At 40.4% G+C, this 17,772-nt stretch overlaps 2 protein-coding genes across 4 annotated transcripts in view; one reads left to right on the top strand and one right to left on the bottom strand.

The window, feature by feature from the left end:
• The window catches only part of boc (BOC cell adhesion associated, oncogene regulated), a 30,031-nt gene extending 23,583 nt beyond the window's left edge, over nt 1-6,448 (top strand). For all 3 annotated transcript variants that reach the window (XM_067378459.1, XM_067378458.1, XM_067378460.1), the window contains 10 exons: nt 666-725; nt 981-1,190; nt 1,811-1,989; nt 2,100-2,199; nt 2,285-2,407; nt 2,523-2,705; nt 2,822-3,024; nt 3,136-3,224; nt 4,822-4,982; nt 5,283-6,448. In XM_067378459.1, the coding sequence (XP_067234560.1) occupies nt 666-725; nt 981-1,190; nt 1,811-1,989; nt 2,100-2,199; nt 2,285-2,407; nt 2,523-2,705; nt 2,822-3,024; nt 3,136-3,224; nt 4,822-4,982; nt 5,283-5,419 (1,445 nt within the window). In that variant the 3' untranslated portion in view covers nt 5,420-6,448. The remainder of the gene's footprint in view (nt 1-665; nt 726-980; nt 1,191-1,810; nt 1,990-2,099; nt 2,200-2,284; nt 2,408-2,522; nt 2,706-2,821; nt 3,025-3,135; nt 3,225-4,821; nt 4,983-5,282) is intronic.
• A 1,614-nt stretch (nt 6,449-8,062) lies between these two features.
• Nucleotides 8,063-17,650, bottom strand: LOC137013861 (basic helix-loop-helix domain-containing protein USF3). Its single transcript, XM_067377888.1, has 7 exons — nt 17,533-17,650; nt 16,737-16,825; nt 16,574-16,638; nt 16,068-16,099; nt 15,865-15,947; nt 15,664-15,760; nt 8,063-15,472 (listed from the first exon to the last, which is right to left on the bottom strand). Exons 3-7 carry the CDS (start codon nt 16,618-16,620, stop codon nt 8,643-8,645), a joined length of 7,089 nt encoding a protein of 2,362 aa, XP_067233989.1. The 5' UTR covers nt 16,621-16,638; nt 16,737-16,825; nt 17,533-17,650; the 3' UTR covers nt 8,063-8,642.
• Between the last annotated feature and the right edge of the window lie 122 nt (nt 17,651-17,772).

Below are 17,772 nucleotides of genomic sequence, written 5' to 3'. Positions count from 1 at the left end.
TTTGAAATTAAAACTTTTATGCCTAAATATTTGACCAACTAATGCCATGGTTTGCCAATCAGAATTTCAGAGATTTTAGAATCAACAGGAGCAATTATCAGTTTATTAATTACAAAAATATATAAAATGTAAATAAATAAGAGACATATTTAAAACTATTGCTTAAAAATGCTGTTAAATGTAAAATAATTAAGATTAACAGTTTTAAATATGCATATTTATGTCAATTTAATTTGCGTTTGAAAAGATAGTTAAATGTAGCAACAATCAGTTATACACTTTAGTAGCACTAGTAATCATACTTCACCTCAGAATGCCATGATTGACCAATCAGGATTGAGTATTCATAAGATAGTGGTATGAAAAAGAGGAATTGTCAATTAAATGTAACCGTAAAATGAATAAATTTCTTGGACAAATAAATATGCATATTTAAAATGGTTTGTTTAATTTGTGTTAAAAAAGGTAGTCAGTTATAATGAACATTTACAATTTAGCGGTCATTATACAAAAATATTCCACCTCAGAATGATCTACCAGTTAGAATCAAGTATTCAGAGAGCAGCAAATTACTTTTTTTTTCTTTTTTTTTATAATATCAGAGTAGAAGTTTGAAAAATGAGTGAAGTAGTGAATTAAAGTGTCTCTTTAATTTTGGTCTGCAGGGCGAAGAGGAGGACACACAGGGCCTCCAAAAACGCCAGAGACGCCACCTCGTCTCACACGTGAGTATACGTTTGCCCCTATGATGATAATATAATATAAGCTTGCTGTATTTCTTTAAGGCTGCAGTAAAGTACTAAGGAACTGTAACATTAAATACAGCTAAAAATGTGAAAATATTTAATTTTTATCAGTCACTGATTGTTCTGATTAATATTATTATTATTATTATTATTATTATTATTATTATAATGAATTATGCTAAAATTACTGTTATTTTATTGACAATCTTTTTTTTTTTCCTTTCTTTTTTTCAGCGCCAGAAGCTCCAGACAGACCCACTGTTTCCATGGCCACTGAGACCTCAGCCTATGTGACGTGGATCCCTCGTGGGAACCGTGGATTCCCCATCCAGTCATTCCGTGTGGAGTACAGGAAATTGAAGAAAGGCAGTGGAGAGTGGGAGGTGGCTGTAAACAATATCCCTCCCTCTCGCCTCTCAGTTGAGATAACAGGCCTAGAAAAAGGTGAGATTTATATCATCTTCACATAAGTGTTCAGTTGATTACAGGTTTTCAGTGGCGGATGCCGATAGTGAAATAATATGGTGAATCAGGAGCGTCACACTAAATCAATAATTGTATGAAAAATTACATCCTTCATTTTGTTTTTATTAACTCAAAAGTAAAAAATGCAAATAAATAAATCAAATTTAAAATATACAAATTTAAAATTTTAATTAATGCTTAAAATTGTAGTTAAATGTAACATTAAAATATTTAATTACTTTAAAATTGACAAAAAAAAGTTTATTAAGTGTTTATTTATTTGTTTTAAAAGATATTTTAATGTAACAACAAAACAAGTTAATAAATCACTTTTTAAATTGACAATTAAAACTGTTTAGTTAACTTTTAATATTAGTTAAATGTAACAAAAAGCTAATTTAACTCCTCTTTTAAATATACAACTTAGTTTTGTTTAAAAATAAGAAAAAAAAGCATTGGCAAGTAACTTTTCCTAATTAGTTTGCCATTGGACAGTTCACAACCAATGAATGTTCGACACAGTTGACTGAACTCATGTTCCTCATGATCTTAAAAACCCAGCAGTTGACTTACTCCTTTTTCTTTCCATTGCATCGCAGGAACATCATACAAGTTCAGAGTTTTAGCCGTTAATGTTTTGGGAGAGAGTCCACCAAGCGCTGCCTCTAAAGCCTACACAGTGGTGGGCAGTGGTGCACCAAACCGACGTCCCATCGACGGGCCCTACATCACCTACAATGAAGCCATCAATGAGACCACGATCATCCTGAAATGGACGGTAAGCGTTCCTTAGTAAACACTTTTACATTGTCAAATTCAAGAAATCTAACCTGTTTGTTGTCACAAGATTGTTGGACCTTGAAATAAATATTTCTGTTCTCTCTGCAGTACACGCCAGTCAATAACACTCCCATTTATGGCTTCTACATCTTCTATCGACCCACCGATAGTGACAATGACAGTGACTATAAAAAGGACATAGTGGAAGGTAAGTCACGTACTTCCTTTAATATTTAATTGAGAAATTAAAAAATAAAGGAATATAAAATGTAATGGTTCGGTGCTCTTTTTAGGTGACCGTTATTGGCACTCCATCACAGACCTACAGCCTGAGACGGCGTACGACATTAAGATGCAGTGTTTCAACGAAGGGGGCGAGAGCGAGTTCGGAAATGTCGTCATTTTAGAAACTAAAGGTTTGTTTCCTCTTCCTCGCACTCGCATTCCGAACCGCACATCGGCCAATTTCCAGAACAAAGATCTCTTCTGACAACACAGATCATAAGTGTGAACATCTGTCTGTACTTACAGCTCGCCCTCACCAGAGGACCACACCTCCAGAGACATCATCGTCCAGACCCGACCATCCAGGAAACCCTGTTCCCCGGCCTGGTGATCTGCCTTACCTCATTGTGGGTGTGGTACTCGGAGCATTCGTTTTCATCATCGTAGCATTCATCCCAATCTGTCTGTGGAGAGTTTGGGCCAAACAGAGTGAGTGCAGTTTTAGAAACATTAAAAGTCAAAGATCGTAATTAGGGATTTAAAGATAAGTCAAGACAAGGACCTTCATAAACCCTGGATGAATTTTGTATTTTTCTTTATTTCAGAACAAACTTTAGACATGCGCTTTCCAGCGTTGGCAGCTACAGTTTCTCCATGTCAGTACACCATGGTACCCCTGCAGGGATTGGCTCTGGGTCGGCCTTGTCCTGTAGACCCTCACCTGACACCTGCCCACACTGTCTACGCTCCTAAAGGAGAATATATTCCCAATGGGAAACACACTACACAGCGCCTTCCCGGACACCGGGTAAGTTTGCACTATAATGTTTTGTGATATTCAGCACTTCTCGGCCTGCTGTGTTAGACCAGCAAAGGATATTATATTGCATTGGTGTTTAATCTCTTGCCTCTCTCGTAGGAGGATGCTGACTATGAGTTGGAGTGTGATGCGTTGTTACCTCAGAAACTTCCCAATCCGCAACCACATATCCACAATTACTGTAACGGGTAAGAATTCTACTGTTGCTTTGTTGTATTATAGAACACACCCTTTTGAAGTGCCCATAAGTGCATAATTGTATTTTTTGGGGTCTGCTTCAATACATTCAAATGATTTAAATTTTAAACAATTATTATTTGTCTCATACTGTACATTTCTGCAGAACCTCTTTCAACCCTCTGCCTGAAATGCTCTGTTTTAGATTGTATCTCTTTAAAGTCACCATGAAATCAAAATTGAAGTTTTTTTTGGCTTTTAGTATGGATATGTTAGCCATAAGATAATGTCTATAAGCTAGTGTGCTCCAAAACAATGACAAAATTCACATTTAGAAGATATAAGCTTTCAAAACTTAGTCTCGTCACTTCCGCCAATATAGATCAATGGTTTTGATGACATCACCTTGCACTTTAGCTTCTCATCAGATTTTCTGACCAATCAAATGCTTTCTAGAATCTAGAAGCGTCCCACCCCCTACATTATAAATAGACACTGAAGCTGCGGCTAAAATCGGTCACTTGTTCACACGTTTACTACTTTCTAAATGGTGAATGGCACGTATATGCACTATATAGAATGATTCAGACCATTTAAATCTGCTTTACATTAGGGCAAATGAAGTCTGGTTTCACGTTAGTACCATGCGAACCGCCACAGCGTGCACACAGTCTGCTCCGGTCCAGAGACACGACAGCACAGAGTAGATCATATGCGCGAGACTGCGCAGACCACAAAATGTATCGGACACATTTGAATTCTGCACAGAATGCTGTATTTTAAAGCAATATGGAGATTAGGAGGAGGAAACTAAAGCTTTACTGAGCTCAACAGCTCTGGCCGAGCTGTGATATAAATGAAACTCTTTTGGCTATTTAAAAAAGGGGAGGAGCTGTTCAATATGTCCCGCCCTTTCTTACGGTTTCAATGGAAATAACGTCAACACATTGAATAATGCTGCGCTTTTCAAGGCACTTCAGTGGTCCTTTTAAAAACCCATCTTTCCAAAAAATCCAGTCTGCTCTGATTGGTCAGCTGCCCCAGTCTTTTGTGATTGGTCCACCACTTAGTCGGAAATGTAACAGCCCTTACCATAGTTGGATTTTAGCTCCTGAGGCTTCATGAGCAGCTGTAAACCGTATTATATCTATGGTAACTATGGCGTCCGTATTGTTATATCAGAGTTTGATCTCCTCAACAAAGCAAAATCAGCAAACTGTCTTTGGGGGCGGGCCGATATCCAAATGTGTAACATGGTGACAGCAAAGTCGGCATGGCTACAAAACGAGGTGGCAAGTGTTTTCTGTTGGAGAGATTAACTCCTTTTGGTGTAAACTTTGTAAATTTACAGATTGTTTACATGCACAAACGGCAATATTACACACTAAAGGAAAGGAACAATAAAAAAAGCATAATAGGTGCTTTTGATCTGACAAATTCCTGATTGAGAAAATCAAGTCCTGTCCTACATTTTTATTCATCATTGATTGTTTGTCACATTTATGGAATTTAACTGGGTTGCAAATGCTGTTTCATGGTGACTGTTATGCTGGGACTTTTAGGTTTATTCATGAAATTTGAACTTTGTCTTTTTTTTCTTTTTTTTAGGGTGTCTGGCTGTCCTGAAGAGGGATGCTGTGTGCCTGATGATTCCCCCTTGCAGGTTCTCAGATTATCGAGACCTACTCATCCATCTCAGAGTCCTGACTCCATGCAGGCCGATCACTCCCTCACTGAAGCAGTTCATTTAGATGGGGAAGTCACTGCCGGTGCGTTCAGTTATTTTGTGTTGTGATAAAGGCAATGTGAAAAGTAACTGCAATTTGAAAATGAGAGAGAATTAATTAAGGTGGCCTAATATTATCTGGCCTGGACCGGTTCACCTTGCAGCTACACATGTTCAGCACTCTGTTTCTTAAAATTGTTATAGAAAAATTGTTAAATGCATATAATTGATAATTATGCCAGGGGTGAAAATAGTCAAACGTCAAATTTAGCATTTGAAAAAACACCTAATATAAAATTGTAACATGAAGTTGAGTAATCTAAATACATTTTATTTCCCACAGACTTGCCCCTGTTAACAACAGTTGATACGGGCATAAATCGGCTGCTCCAAGATGCAGAGCAACAGGAAGTGGGAACAACACAGAACATGAAGCAGCTTGAGGGACAAGGGACAAGGGATGACCCAAAAGATGGATGAAACTGTAGAAAAAAAGGGGGGAAGAAAGAGAAAATATTTATTTTTGTATAACAGATGCTATATTTATATATTTATGTATTTGTACATAGTACATTTTCTTTTAGAATGTATATATAGGTTTTTTTTATATCTGATGTTAAACATATTTTGGTATGTTTGTCTGTTACCACCAGGACGTTTTTATAAGTATGCTGTATAAATGATCCTCATGTGAGATAGGAACAACCTGACACCTCAACACCGTACATACAGTATCAGTAATAAGCTCTAGATTTTCTACTGGCAAGCATCTCTTGATGTTTGAAGTACAGCTGGTGGGAAATGTAATGCTTTTAGGGCATTATTATGATCCATTCATTAAGAATGTTGTAACGGGCAGTGCTTTGGGACAATTGACTGTTTAAAAACACTTTGCATCAAAAATATTAGTATGTGTACTCCATATATGCATACATATTTATGCACAGTATGTTGTTTCCATTTAATAGCTTTATGGCATGTAGATGCTACTGTGAGGCTTAAACACTCAACACACACAACAAATAAATGGTTTAAGAACTTTTTGATTGTAACTTGTTCCAGATGCGTCCTCAGTTGTAACTAAGGGTTTTTGAATGCCGGTACAGTGTGTTACAGCTTTGTATATATGTTACTAAGATTTATCTATTTCCATCATTAACAAAAGTGTTAACAAATATATGCAAAGTATATGCTTTCTGTGTGTAGTAATATTGACTACGAGAAAGAGACCATATATTGTAGGTATTTATTTTTTTCAGTAGCCTGGATGCGAGACATTCTTAAAATGAACACGCCTACCTGGAATATGCTGATTTTTATATTCTAAACTGGTTTGATGTAGTCAGCTTGTATAGATGTACTTTTACTTTTGGAGACCTGCAGTTCTCCTGCATCAGTATTAGCTTCTTCCCACTGTTATAAACATAAAACATGAAGGAAACGATCAATCTCCAACATATTCTGTGTGTAACTACATGGTTACATCGATTGAGCACTATTGCCTGTAAATAAAGCTAAAGAATTCATATTTCATGTTGTCATTTTTGTCTTTTACTAGCATATTTGAAGGCATTGAGCATGGTTGGTGTAGATGCATGTTTTTCTATGGTTATATTTCCAATGTAATGCGATACCAAATTGCATATTTTAGTCAGATGCAGCGAACATTAATCATGACATATGTAGCTCAATATACACTATATTGCCAAAAGTATCATTCATCCCCCCACCCCCCAAATCATTGAATGCAGGTGTTCCAATCACTTCCCTGCCGTTGGGTGTATAAAATCAAGCACCTAGGCATGCAGACTGTTTCTACAAACATTTGAAAGAATTGGTCACTCTCAGGAGCTCTGTGAATTCTCAGCTGCATCCAAGCCTTACATCACCAAGTGCAATGCAAAGCGTTGGATGCAGTGGTGTAAAGCACGCCGCCACTGGAGACGTGTTCTCTGGAGTGACAAATCACACTTCTCTGTCTGGCAATCTGATGGATGAGTCTGGGTTTGGCGGTTGCCTGACTGTATTGTGCAAAGTGTACAGTTTGGTGGAGGGGGGATTATGGTGTGGGGTTGTTTTTCAGGGGTTGGGTTTGACCCCTTAGTTCCAGTGAAAGGAACTCTTAATGCTTCAGAATACAAAGACATTTTGGACAATTTCATGCTCCCAACTTTGTGGGAACAGTTGGAGGATGGCCCCTTCCTGTTCCAACATGACTGCGCACCAGTGCACAAAGCAAGGTCCTTAAAGACATGGATGAGCGAGTTTGGTGTGGAGGAACTTGACTGGCCTGCACAGAGTCCTCACCTCAACCCGATAGAAATGTTTGGATACTAAGTCACAATTAAAAATGTACGAATTGCATTAGATATTAAAAATCTAGGTAACACTACAAAATAAGATCTCAGTTGTTAACACTGATTAACAAACTAACAATGAGCAGTACATTTGTTACAGTACTATTTATTACTTTAGTTAATGCACTGTGAACTTGAACAATGAATTTGTTAATAATGAATTAGCAAAAGTTGAGATTAACATTAAGATTAATAAATGCAGTTTATGCTAACTAAGGAAGAAAATTTAACTCCAAACCAGAGGTTTTCTTAGAACAAGGTACTTTTATCAGGTTTTCTGTTACTCAGTAACACTTTTAATCATCACAATTTTTATTTTCAATCAGCTGATCTCAAGGTCATGCTCCCTTTAAACTCACAAAAGTAGAATAACTACAAAAATAACCACTGGTGTATTTCATCATATTATCTAAATGCATAAAGTAGCTTAATGTTGAGTGTCTTTTTGGAGCCACAGTATGTAGTTACATAAACTGACAAATTTTAATTTTGACATTTACTGTGCAGAAAAACTTTTGTTTTTGGGAACAGAACTTAGCATTTGCTAGCATTTAAAAGCAGCAGTTTAAATCTGACAGAAAGGAATATGTACTTAAGCCTAAAAGGTAATGACAAAAACTTTAAAAAGCACTGACATCTGGTGGATTTACCATGCAAGAACAAGCAATCTGGGAGAAAAAAGTACCTTATGCCCTCCAAATCAATGACAGTCACAAAAGTCAGTCAGAAACAAATAAAAAACATTTCAACTTCTTACATTAGATAGAAACTTTAATAACTTTTTATTTTTACAAATATCTACAGACCACACATCCATTTTCATAAATAAGCGAAAGTTCTTCTGGAATGATATTCTGCAGGAGAATTTTAAAGAAGGAAAAATATTTATAAACATTTTAAAAACAACTGATACTTTACAAAACAACTCAGATATATCTACTGCAGCATTAAATTCAAAATTATAACCTTTTTTTGCTGTAACATTTTATTATTGTTGCTACAGAGTTAAAGAACTTACACATTATTAATTTTTCTATTAAACAACTGGAGCTGTTCTAAAGAAAAATAAAGACTATACATCATGTAGAACCATGACAGCCCAAACTATCAACAAAAAACCCAAGCAAAGGAAACCTACTAAAGGCTAACAGACATAATGCAATATTTTACTTTCCTCTCATAGTTCCAGAGTGATCCTGACTTGGGACCTGAGAACATTCCACGCTTTATTATTCTTTGAGGAACTAAAAGCCTTTACACCATGGCCATCCCATACAAAATCTACGCATAGTTGAGGGCAATAAAAGTCTTAGAAATACTCAAAAGTGTTTGTTAATTTTGTAATCTTAAACAGCAGAGGTTCCATCATGTCCCAGGATATGACTGATGTTGTGGGCTGGGCGATTAGACTGTTTATTTGAGTCTGAGGAAGTAGTGTTGGCAAGAGATAATAAAGGTGACATTGGCATAGAGGAGCCATCTGGAGGCATTGCTGTGGCAATTTCAGGGAACAAAGTGGTCAGGTTGAAGTTGGATAAATGAGGTGTGATGCCCGAAGAGTTTGCAATTGGCATTGGCATATCTGTGAGAAGCGGGAAGCTGGCCTGTGCAAAGCCCACAGGTCGAGGCGGGGAAAGAATAGAACCAAAGCGATTGTTCAGTGGTGCACTGCCACTCTTGTCAGTGCTTGGACTTGTAAACATCTGGTTAGAGAAATACTGTAAAGGAATATCACTTGGAAGGCTAGGATGAGCTGCAGGGGAATATGAGGGGTAAAATGAAGGCAGAGTGTTCTGAGGTTCCACAGGAAGGAGGGCTGGTGTACGAGAGGCATTGGGCTGTGTGACTGGTGGGATGAATGACGCATTGGCATTAATGGGAGGTGGTGGATTCATTCCTCCTTCAGCAATAAAAGGAAAGCCAAAGTTCTGGGTGAGATCGGACACAGCACAGCGATCAGACACCAAATTGTTGTCACTGCTGACTTGTGCACCATCTGCCATGAAACGCACAATGCTACTTCGTCTAGCTTCACTTCCTGTTTGTGTACGGCCAAGGATCACTCCTCCACCTGATGGAAGAGGCAAAGAGCTTTCTGGCTCAAAGGGATTTCCAGATCTCAAGTTGCCTGACCGTGGTCGATCTCCTGGACGAATCTTTGTGGTTTGTGGATCTGGTCCAATATGATGGGGGCGCTGACTAACAGAGAGTGACCTGGTTGAGCCTTGAGTGCGTCCTGTGTCGGAACTACTGTGTGGTGTTGGAGGATGAGGTGGACCTGTTCTCACAGGTGGACAATGCAAATTTGCACTGACCTGAGAAATATGGCCTTTGTTGTTGTCCCCTAGACGTATGGGAGCAGCTTTCTGTGCAGGATGCAAGTTAGGGCTTGAAGATTTAGCCTGAAGCTCTCCAGCAGAGGTCCCAGGAACACAGTTGTATTCTATACTCACTGGGGTACAGCCCTGGGCTGTCCTTTGGTGCCCATTTTGTTCAGGAATATGAGGTGCCAAAAGACTTTGCATAAAGCTCTGATGACATCCCTCCTGTTCTCTTGTCAATCCTGCTCCAATGTGCACGCCTTGAGCAACAGGATGCGGACCTGAATATGTCCCACGTGAACGCACATCTCCTGTAGGCCCTGCACCCATTCTGAATCCTGTTTGCTGCTGAGGACCTCTCTGGATTTGAGGTACAGACTTACTGGACATATCACCACTTCGAGACACTTGCACTTCAAAGTTACTGAGCTGATGCCCACTAACCAAAGACTTGAAAGGTCCACAATCTGGTATTCTTTGGTTGTCTGTGGCATTAGCATGGTCAGGTGGTAGCCTGCTTTGAGAATTATGAGCAATGTTACCTTTACCACGTGACGAGTCTACATAGCCTCGTAATTCTGACTGGTCCTGTGCGTTGTTTCGAGGTGCTTGTAGGTGCACACCCATACGTTGTTCACCATTAGCAGGAGTCTTCCCTATCAGAGCCTCTGCTGAGTAACTAGAGAGACGGTGGCGTTCCTGACGTGATGAAGTGCAAGCAAGATCTGAGGAACGAGAAACAGAATTGCTAGCCTGAGAGGTCAACTGCTGCTCCATTGAACGAGACCCCATTAGTCTTTGCATAGCCCCATGATCCTGTCCAGGTGGACGCTCCTGCTGACCCAAATGATTGTTTTGATGTGCCCTCTGACCTGCCTGTTGAGCCTCGCAATTTTTGTCCTGTCTAGCCCCAAAGTGCTGCTGCTGAATCTGCTGCTGAAGATGCTGATGACGTGAATGCGAATTCTGTGGTGGCATCTGCTGCTGTTGTTGGTGTGACTGTTGTTGCTGTTGAATCTGTTGTGCTTTTTGCTGCTGTTGCTGTGATTGCTGCTGCTGATGGTGCTGCTGTTGTTGTTGTTGATGCTGCTGGGATTGTTGTGGATGCTGCTGTTGCTGTTGGTGTTGCGGAGGAGGCTGTTGTTGCTGATGCTGCACGCCACTCTTTTCCAAATGATGCTGCTTCTGCAAACCAACATTTGGTCCTGTCTGCCCACCACGCACCACTCTCTTTTTTTGCACATGCTGGTCTTGCAGCAGGTTCCTCTGATGAATGCTGTGGATCTGAGATTCTGTTTGTGTTAGATGATGCTGAAGCTGGTAAAGGTGTCTTTGTTCTTGCTGTTGATGATGTTTGAGGTAGGGGTTTCCACCTAAGTTCTGCCCAGACTGTGGAGCATTATGTTGTATGTGTCCTTGTTGCAGGTGCACCACACTTGGCTGAGTTTGTTCATGTGTTGGCACCTGAGTAGAGCAGGGTCCTTCTGCAGGGCGGAGCACAGTGCTCATGAAAGTATTACCAGAAAACAGAGCCCCAACACCATCAGAGTGATTCCTTGGCATAACGGCAGAAGTACTTGAGGGCATCTGATTAACATTAACATTCCCTGCTGGGCACTGTTTTGAACGCTTATTTGGAAGAATAAGGTCATCTTGGGCAGACCGTTTTGGCATATCCTTCTGATGACGTTCAACCATTCCAACACCTATATGTGTTCGCATCAGAACATTCTTTAAAGGTGCATATTCATTAGGCTGAGCAGGGCCAGAACAGGTTGGGGGATTTTGTGAGGAAGACTGAGACACCATAATAGCACCAACTCCTGACGAGGGAGCTGAGACCTGCTGTGCAAGATTGGGCGATCCTGGATAAGGTTGGTTGGAGCTTGGTCTGATGAGGTTATTAACATTAAGGCTGGTGACAGAGCTAGGCTGAGACTGCGAGTAAGCTATGCTCTGTGGAAGTCTGATGCCAGTAGTGCTACTAGCTAAAGGCTCACCTGGAGGACCTCGAGTAGAGACCTGAGATGAAGGCTTTGACATGGGTAAATCAGCCTGCTTTGTCAGTTTCACCAGCTGGTCAGTCACACTCTCCTTAGAAGGAGCTGGCTGCATTTTTGGAAGGTCCCACCCTGTGGCAGCAGTACTTGTTGGGTTGTCAACACTGCATCCAGCAGCCCTCTTGCCTGGGCTGTCCTGTTCAAATATGGCTCTTGCAGCCATTGCTAATAATTCTGCCTGTTCAGAAGTGAAGGTGAATGCACCAAATGTACTTGAAGAGGCATGGCCTGCTGGAAGCAATGATGCAACAGAAAACCCTCTCCCGCCTGAACCTCCTGCCAGAGGTGAATCAGTCTGTCTATTAGCTCCCAGTGGAGGCTCAAAAGAATCATTTTCCAATGTACATACTTGTTGTGGAGGAACTGCTTCTTTCGGAGCAAAAGCACCTACTCCTGTCACACCTTTTTCTGTGGCACCATCAGATTGTCCATCCTTGCCAGGTTGTGTGTTCATATTTGATTCAGGCAGCTTGAAGTCTGTACAATTCCCTTGGTTACTGGTTGTCATTGACAAATTCATTGAGGATGGTCGTTTCAGGGACTTGAATGGGTCTGAAATCCTGGAAGTTTCTGAAAGCTGAATGGGTTGAGTTGACATTGAGTTGTCTGAGGCAGGAGTTGACGTTGAGGGCACACTAAATGATGCCTGAATTTGAGGAGAGTTGGTCAACTCTTCTCTTTGAGAAGACTTATCTTGGGTTTGTGAAATGGCCTGACTTGGCATGATGGAAACCGTTGGCCCACTCTCTGCTGAATTAGCACTGATGCCCAACGGTTGACTTGGTGTGGATATATGACTTGGTACTGGGGGCGAATTAACAGATTTAACTTTTGAATTGTTTTGGATCGAGGTTACAGTGGTCAGCGGAGTGGAACTCTCTGTAAAATTGGGTCTTGATTCTGTTAATCTGCCTTCATTACTGGTGCAAATATTATTGCTACTCACCTTATTCTGACCAGTAGTTTCACTACAAAATGTCACACTGCATGAAGAGTTAACATGAACTTCTGATGATGCAGCTGACAAAGTTACAACAGTATCCACAGAGCTACATTGTGATGAGAGATCAGCACTAACCACTGAACAGTTAAGCTGGGGACCAATATCTGGAGTAAAGATTTCTTTACTCAACCTGCCACAATTTGTAGAAACAGCCACGTTACCCTGAGTGGAACTTACTGAACTGACAGTGCTAACCGTTACGTTGTTATGCATGCTGACATCATCCATAGATTTTGCTTTAGTCTTTGAAATTTCTCCACCAGTCAATGGGGACTTGACAATGGATCCACTCACTGAAGCCGTGACAGAACTGTCTGCTGATTTTTCACTGGAGGAACTGACACTAATGATTGCAGGACTACTGCATGTGGAAATAACACTATTGGAGGCAGGTGTCTTCTGCATATTAACATCATGACTAACCGTATCTTTATTTAAAGAATTTACAGAATTAATACAGGTTGCTGCAGTGGATAACTCAGAACAAGTATCATCTGCAACAAAAGCCTTACTCTTGACAGCAATTCTACGCAAACTTCGCCCAGGTTTAGGTTCCTTTCGTTTAACCAGTCTGGTTCTTCTGACTGAGTTTTGTCTGGTTTGATTTCCAGAGGTCCCACAACTTTTCTTTGGGAGAATTTTAACTGCACTGCCAGCAGCAGTTGATGGTACAGGGACAGAGGAGGAAAGAACCGTTTCAGTAGGAGTGCTGACTTCTGAACCACACGTTGGAAGAGGCTGCACAGTACTGAGTGAAGGTGGATTAATGGTGTATATCTGCACATTGCTTTGACTTGAGACCTTTGAAATGCTCTGACTAAGACTAGTTAGAGCACCTAAACAATTCATGGCAACATTGCCGGTGGGTTCCTCACAGGTGGGCTGAAGGATCTGAGTTACACTTTGTCCAGACTGAGAGTCTCCCTTATCTGGTGACTTTGCAGGCTGCAAAACATACACTTGTCCATTCACAGTGATAGTCTGAGGTGCTTGTGTTTGCAATTGGGTTGAGGGACGTGGAAGAATATGTACCAACTGCTTTGTCCCAGCAGCCTGCATGCTAGCTGTACAGGTAGGGTTCGAAGTGGTCGTTTGACAGGATAAAGTCGGGGTTGCAGCTGACACAATGGCAGTGTGATGACTCTGTGGTGCAGGTGTCAAAGTAGGTGCCTGAATTATGACAATGTGCTGGCAGGGTGCCTGACTATTGACATCTTCTCTGAGAACCTGTGGTGCTGAACATGAGCTTCCCTGTTGCAGAATAACAACATGTGAGTTACTTGGAGGAGAGGAGGTCACAGCAACTGGTGTTTCATCAGAATTCACCTGCAATAACTGCATCGTCTGTAACACTGGCAGTGTGGCAGCTTGTGGTTGAGGCACAAGGGCAGGCTGAATTGGTGGATTTATGATTGGCTGAGCTTGAGGCACCACACTGAGATGCAGTTGAGGCACAACGGCAGACTGTGCTTGGGGCACCACTGTAGGTTGGGAATGAGGCTGGCATGGCAGAGCAGGCTGAACTGCAGTTTTAGGTTGTAGGGTGGGGTTGCAGGTGGTCATTAGAGTGGAGCCGAGTTGAGGTTTTGGTAATAATGCAGGTTGCGCCCGAACAGATGATTGTGGATGGGTCAACTGTGCTGTCTGTGTTTCAACAGATGGCTGATGGACCACTACGGCTTGAGATACAATGGCTGGCACAGATAAAACTGAAGACTGTTGTGCTATGGCTGTCTGAGGGCATGGCACAACTGCTGAATATATCTGAGGAGGTCTTGGCCCAGACGGCTGAACTGGAATGCATGATGTTGTTGGGGCTTGCAGTTGAACAGGAGCATGAGGTTGCAAATGGATAGAAGGTGGCTCCTCAATGTGTTTTGTCCCCACTGAACACACAGAAAGTTGCTGAGGGTTATGTGAAATGCAGGCACCATCTGTGATGAGTGCCTGGGAGACAGGTTGCACTGTATTTCCTGCAAGTTGTAGTGTTGTCCATGTAGTCTGTGTGCTACTAGTTGGACTGGTTCTAAGAAGGGTAGAGCTTGCTGGTAATATAGTGCTAACAGACTGGATTTCAGAGTTCTGTGAGAGCATAGTGGGGGCTGCAGCAACAGGAACCACAGAGTTACTGATCACAACTTGAGGCAGAGAAGATAGGTTAAGCATATGCTGAAGTCTGAGAGGCGTGGCTGGACAGGTAGTAGAAGTGAGACTGGGGGTTGGGTTATCTGGTTGAAGTTGTGGAGGGAGTGGGGTGCTGACAGCGGGCTGGGGACATAAACCTTGAACAGTAATATAATTCATTGGAGGGTTTAATGGAGTAGTAGGTGCCAGAGGAGAATACTGTTCCACAACGGTAAGACATGACTTGGATACAGCAGGAATAAGAGTTGCTACAGGTATATGGGAAGATGCAGAGGAGACTACAACTTTGTTGACTGGTGCTCCATTCATAATACCAACAGTCTGGCCCGTGCCTAATGTAATATCACATGATGGTTGGACTGTTACAGCATTTGCCGGTTGTTTATCAAGATGAGAAACTGGATTTTGTGGAATGGAGATTTTGCTTGTGGGACAGGAGTTGTTGCCATTGGAGTAGACGATTATTCCCTTTGACATTAAGTGCGTTGGAGTGACTTTGGCTACTTTTGCACAGCGCTGCTTCCCTTTCCAGTGTATAGTGGGGTCATCGAGGAAATTAATGCCATTAGCTTTAAGGAGCTCAATATAATGAGCGCTTTCCTTGCGTAGGTCCTCCAGCTGGTGCCGTAAGCGCTTTATCTCCTCCGCTGCAGAGAAATATTTAACATAGATGTGAAAATGAATGACTGCATATAAGCTTACAAAGAATGCATTGGCAGAAAATCAATTCAATACTTAATTAAGCCATGTCCCAAAAGGAATAAGTAAAATGTTAATGCATCACATGTAAATGCATGCAATTTATACAATTAAATTTTGTAATGAGGTCATGGCTCACCTTGGACTTTGTCTCCTCCATTAAGCAGCATTTCATCATTTTGTCGCTTTAGATCAGTGATGTAACGAAAAGCCTCTCCCAGAATCATATTTTTACTCTATAAGGAAAAGCAAAACATTACAGACTGAGAACTCTATAGGAACAATAATAAAACACCGCTTTTAAAACTGTGCTTAGTTTATACTTTTATCACACGTTTACCTGTTTCAAGGCCTGAGAGCAAGGCAAAAGCTCTCCAATACGATTTATACCAGCATTGATTTTCTCTTTACGATGTCTTTCCACTGATGCATAAAGGAAATAAGGAATAGCATACAAAAATATTACTTATAAAAATATTATATATAAAAAAAGACTGAAAACAGTTACTCACACTCATACTTTTTACCATAATACTTTCTCACCTGCATTATGGATCTCTTTGTTTTTCTTCCGCCTAACATTGCACAGAAAATGATTAAATAGTAAAACATCTTGAACCCATAAGTGAAGTACACATCATCACACTTATACCTAGTATGTTAAACATAAAATGGTAATACTTTCCAATAAGGGTCAATTTGTTAATGCATTAGGTATCATGAACTAACAATAAACAGCAACTTTTATTACAGTATTTATTAATCTAGGTTGATGTTAATGTATACATTTGTTCACTGTTCATTCGTAATGCATTTACTAATATAAATTTACACAGAAATAATATCAATCTAGAATAATGAATGTTATAAAGTATTGTTCATGGTAGCCTACGGCATTAACAGATCTTAAAATATAGAACCTTATTTTAAAGTGTCACCTACAAAACATAGTCCAAAATTGATCAATTTAATGAAAGAACAATTGGGTTCAGTCAGAAATACTATAATATTCTATATATACTAGGCTTTAAGCAGGAGTTGATCAGTACCGTGGCGGTTTTGGGTTATTTGTTTGATTCTGTACTATCTCCGGCATCCTGGCACACTGTACAGCCTGTTAATACCAAAACACATGAACAAAATTTGAGAAGAATGAAACTCATAGTATAATGTCAGGGCATATGCTGTGGTTGGAGGTAAATGCAATACTACCTTCCAGCACTAAGCATGCAGCTATCATGTGTGTGAGCTCAACAATGTTGGAGACCATAGATCCAGGCACCTCTATGCTCCATAAAAAACTGCAGTAAAGAAAAGGAAAAATAACTGCTATTAATGCTGAATTATGACATAACTTTACATCAAACACTATTACAGGATTGTGAGGCAGTGTCATTAAACTTCTTGTCTTCATATTATATATGTATTACTTCATATTATATACAGAGTTTAACTGACACTTAGTTTTGACGTGTAGAAAGGTTTGATGCATTAAGGTAAAATGAAATGGACATTGTATTTACTTGCAAGTCATCAAAGCAGTAAGGAGGAATCTGACTGTCATGCCAGAGGTTAGCAATACAGACATTAACTACAGATTGCAGCTTGTTTATTAAATCTAAATTCCAATGCATATAAATACAGTACAAAAAAGCCAGTTTAACTCGCCTGTCACCACTAGCATGTGAAGCTCTTTAACACTTTGCTAACAGACTTAGCTTGTTAGCTTTGAAACCTAAAAAAAATCTCTATTGAGCTCTGAGCCTGAGTAGATAAAATAAATACAACACAGACTGATGAAAATATAGCTGACTGTACACACATTACGGTACAACTCTTTTAAGCGTCTCCTTTTGTATGCCCTTAAGGTACAAAGATGGCTTGAGTGGTTAACTGGCAGTAAGCTAACACGACAGCTAACACATCACCATGGTTTTCGATTACTAACTGCATCACTAATCTCTTTAACACAACATGTTAGCAGTTCTGTCATCTGTCAAGGACCTACCGATTGCTTGTCCATCCCTAGAGCTGACGATATCCCCGTCAAAACTTTGTTGATCCTGAACAATTTACTCCATCTCTGACCTAGCATAAAACTGCCAGTCACAAAACAGTGAGGCGGGATTTCCGTTTTGTCCAATCACAGTGAAGACGAAAGAGATGGCATCCAATCAGAGCACGAATCCGTGCTGAAGGGGCGTTATTGTTGATGAGGTCATCGGAAAACGCACACAACGCAGGAGAC

Source organism: Chanodichthys erythropterus, chromosome 23 (assembly GCF_024489055.1).
Source record: "Chanodichthys erythropterus isolate Z2021 chromosome 23, ASM2448905v1, whole genome shotgun sequence".
Taxonomy (NCBI): Eukaryota; Metazoa; Chordata; class Actinopteri; order Cypriniformes; family Xenocyprididae; genus Chanodichthys; species Chanodichthys erythropterus.
The sequence above is the reverse complement of the archived record's forward strand: the minus strand, read 5'-3'. Positions and strand labels throughout refer to the sequence as shown.

Excerpts from the sequence above, each read along its gene's own strand:
- LOC137013861 (XM_067377888.1), bottom strand. The coding sequence starts at position 16,620 with ATGCCGGAGATAGTACAGAATCAAACAAATAACCCAAAACCGCCACG. Across the intron at positions 15,761-15,864 it reads GCTCTCAGGCCTTGAAACAG|AGTAAAAATATGATTCTGGG; the intron begins GTAAACGTGTGA and ends TTTTCCTTATAG. Across the intron at positions 15,473-15,663 it reads TGGAGGAGACAAAGTCCAAG|CGGAGGAGATAAAGCGCTTA; the intron begins GTGAGCCATGAC and ends ATTTCTCTGCAG.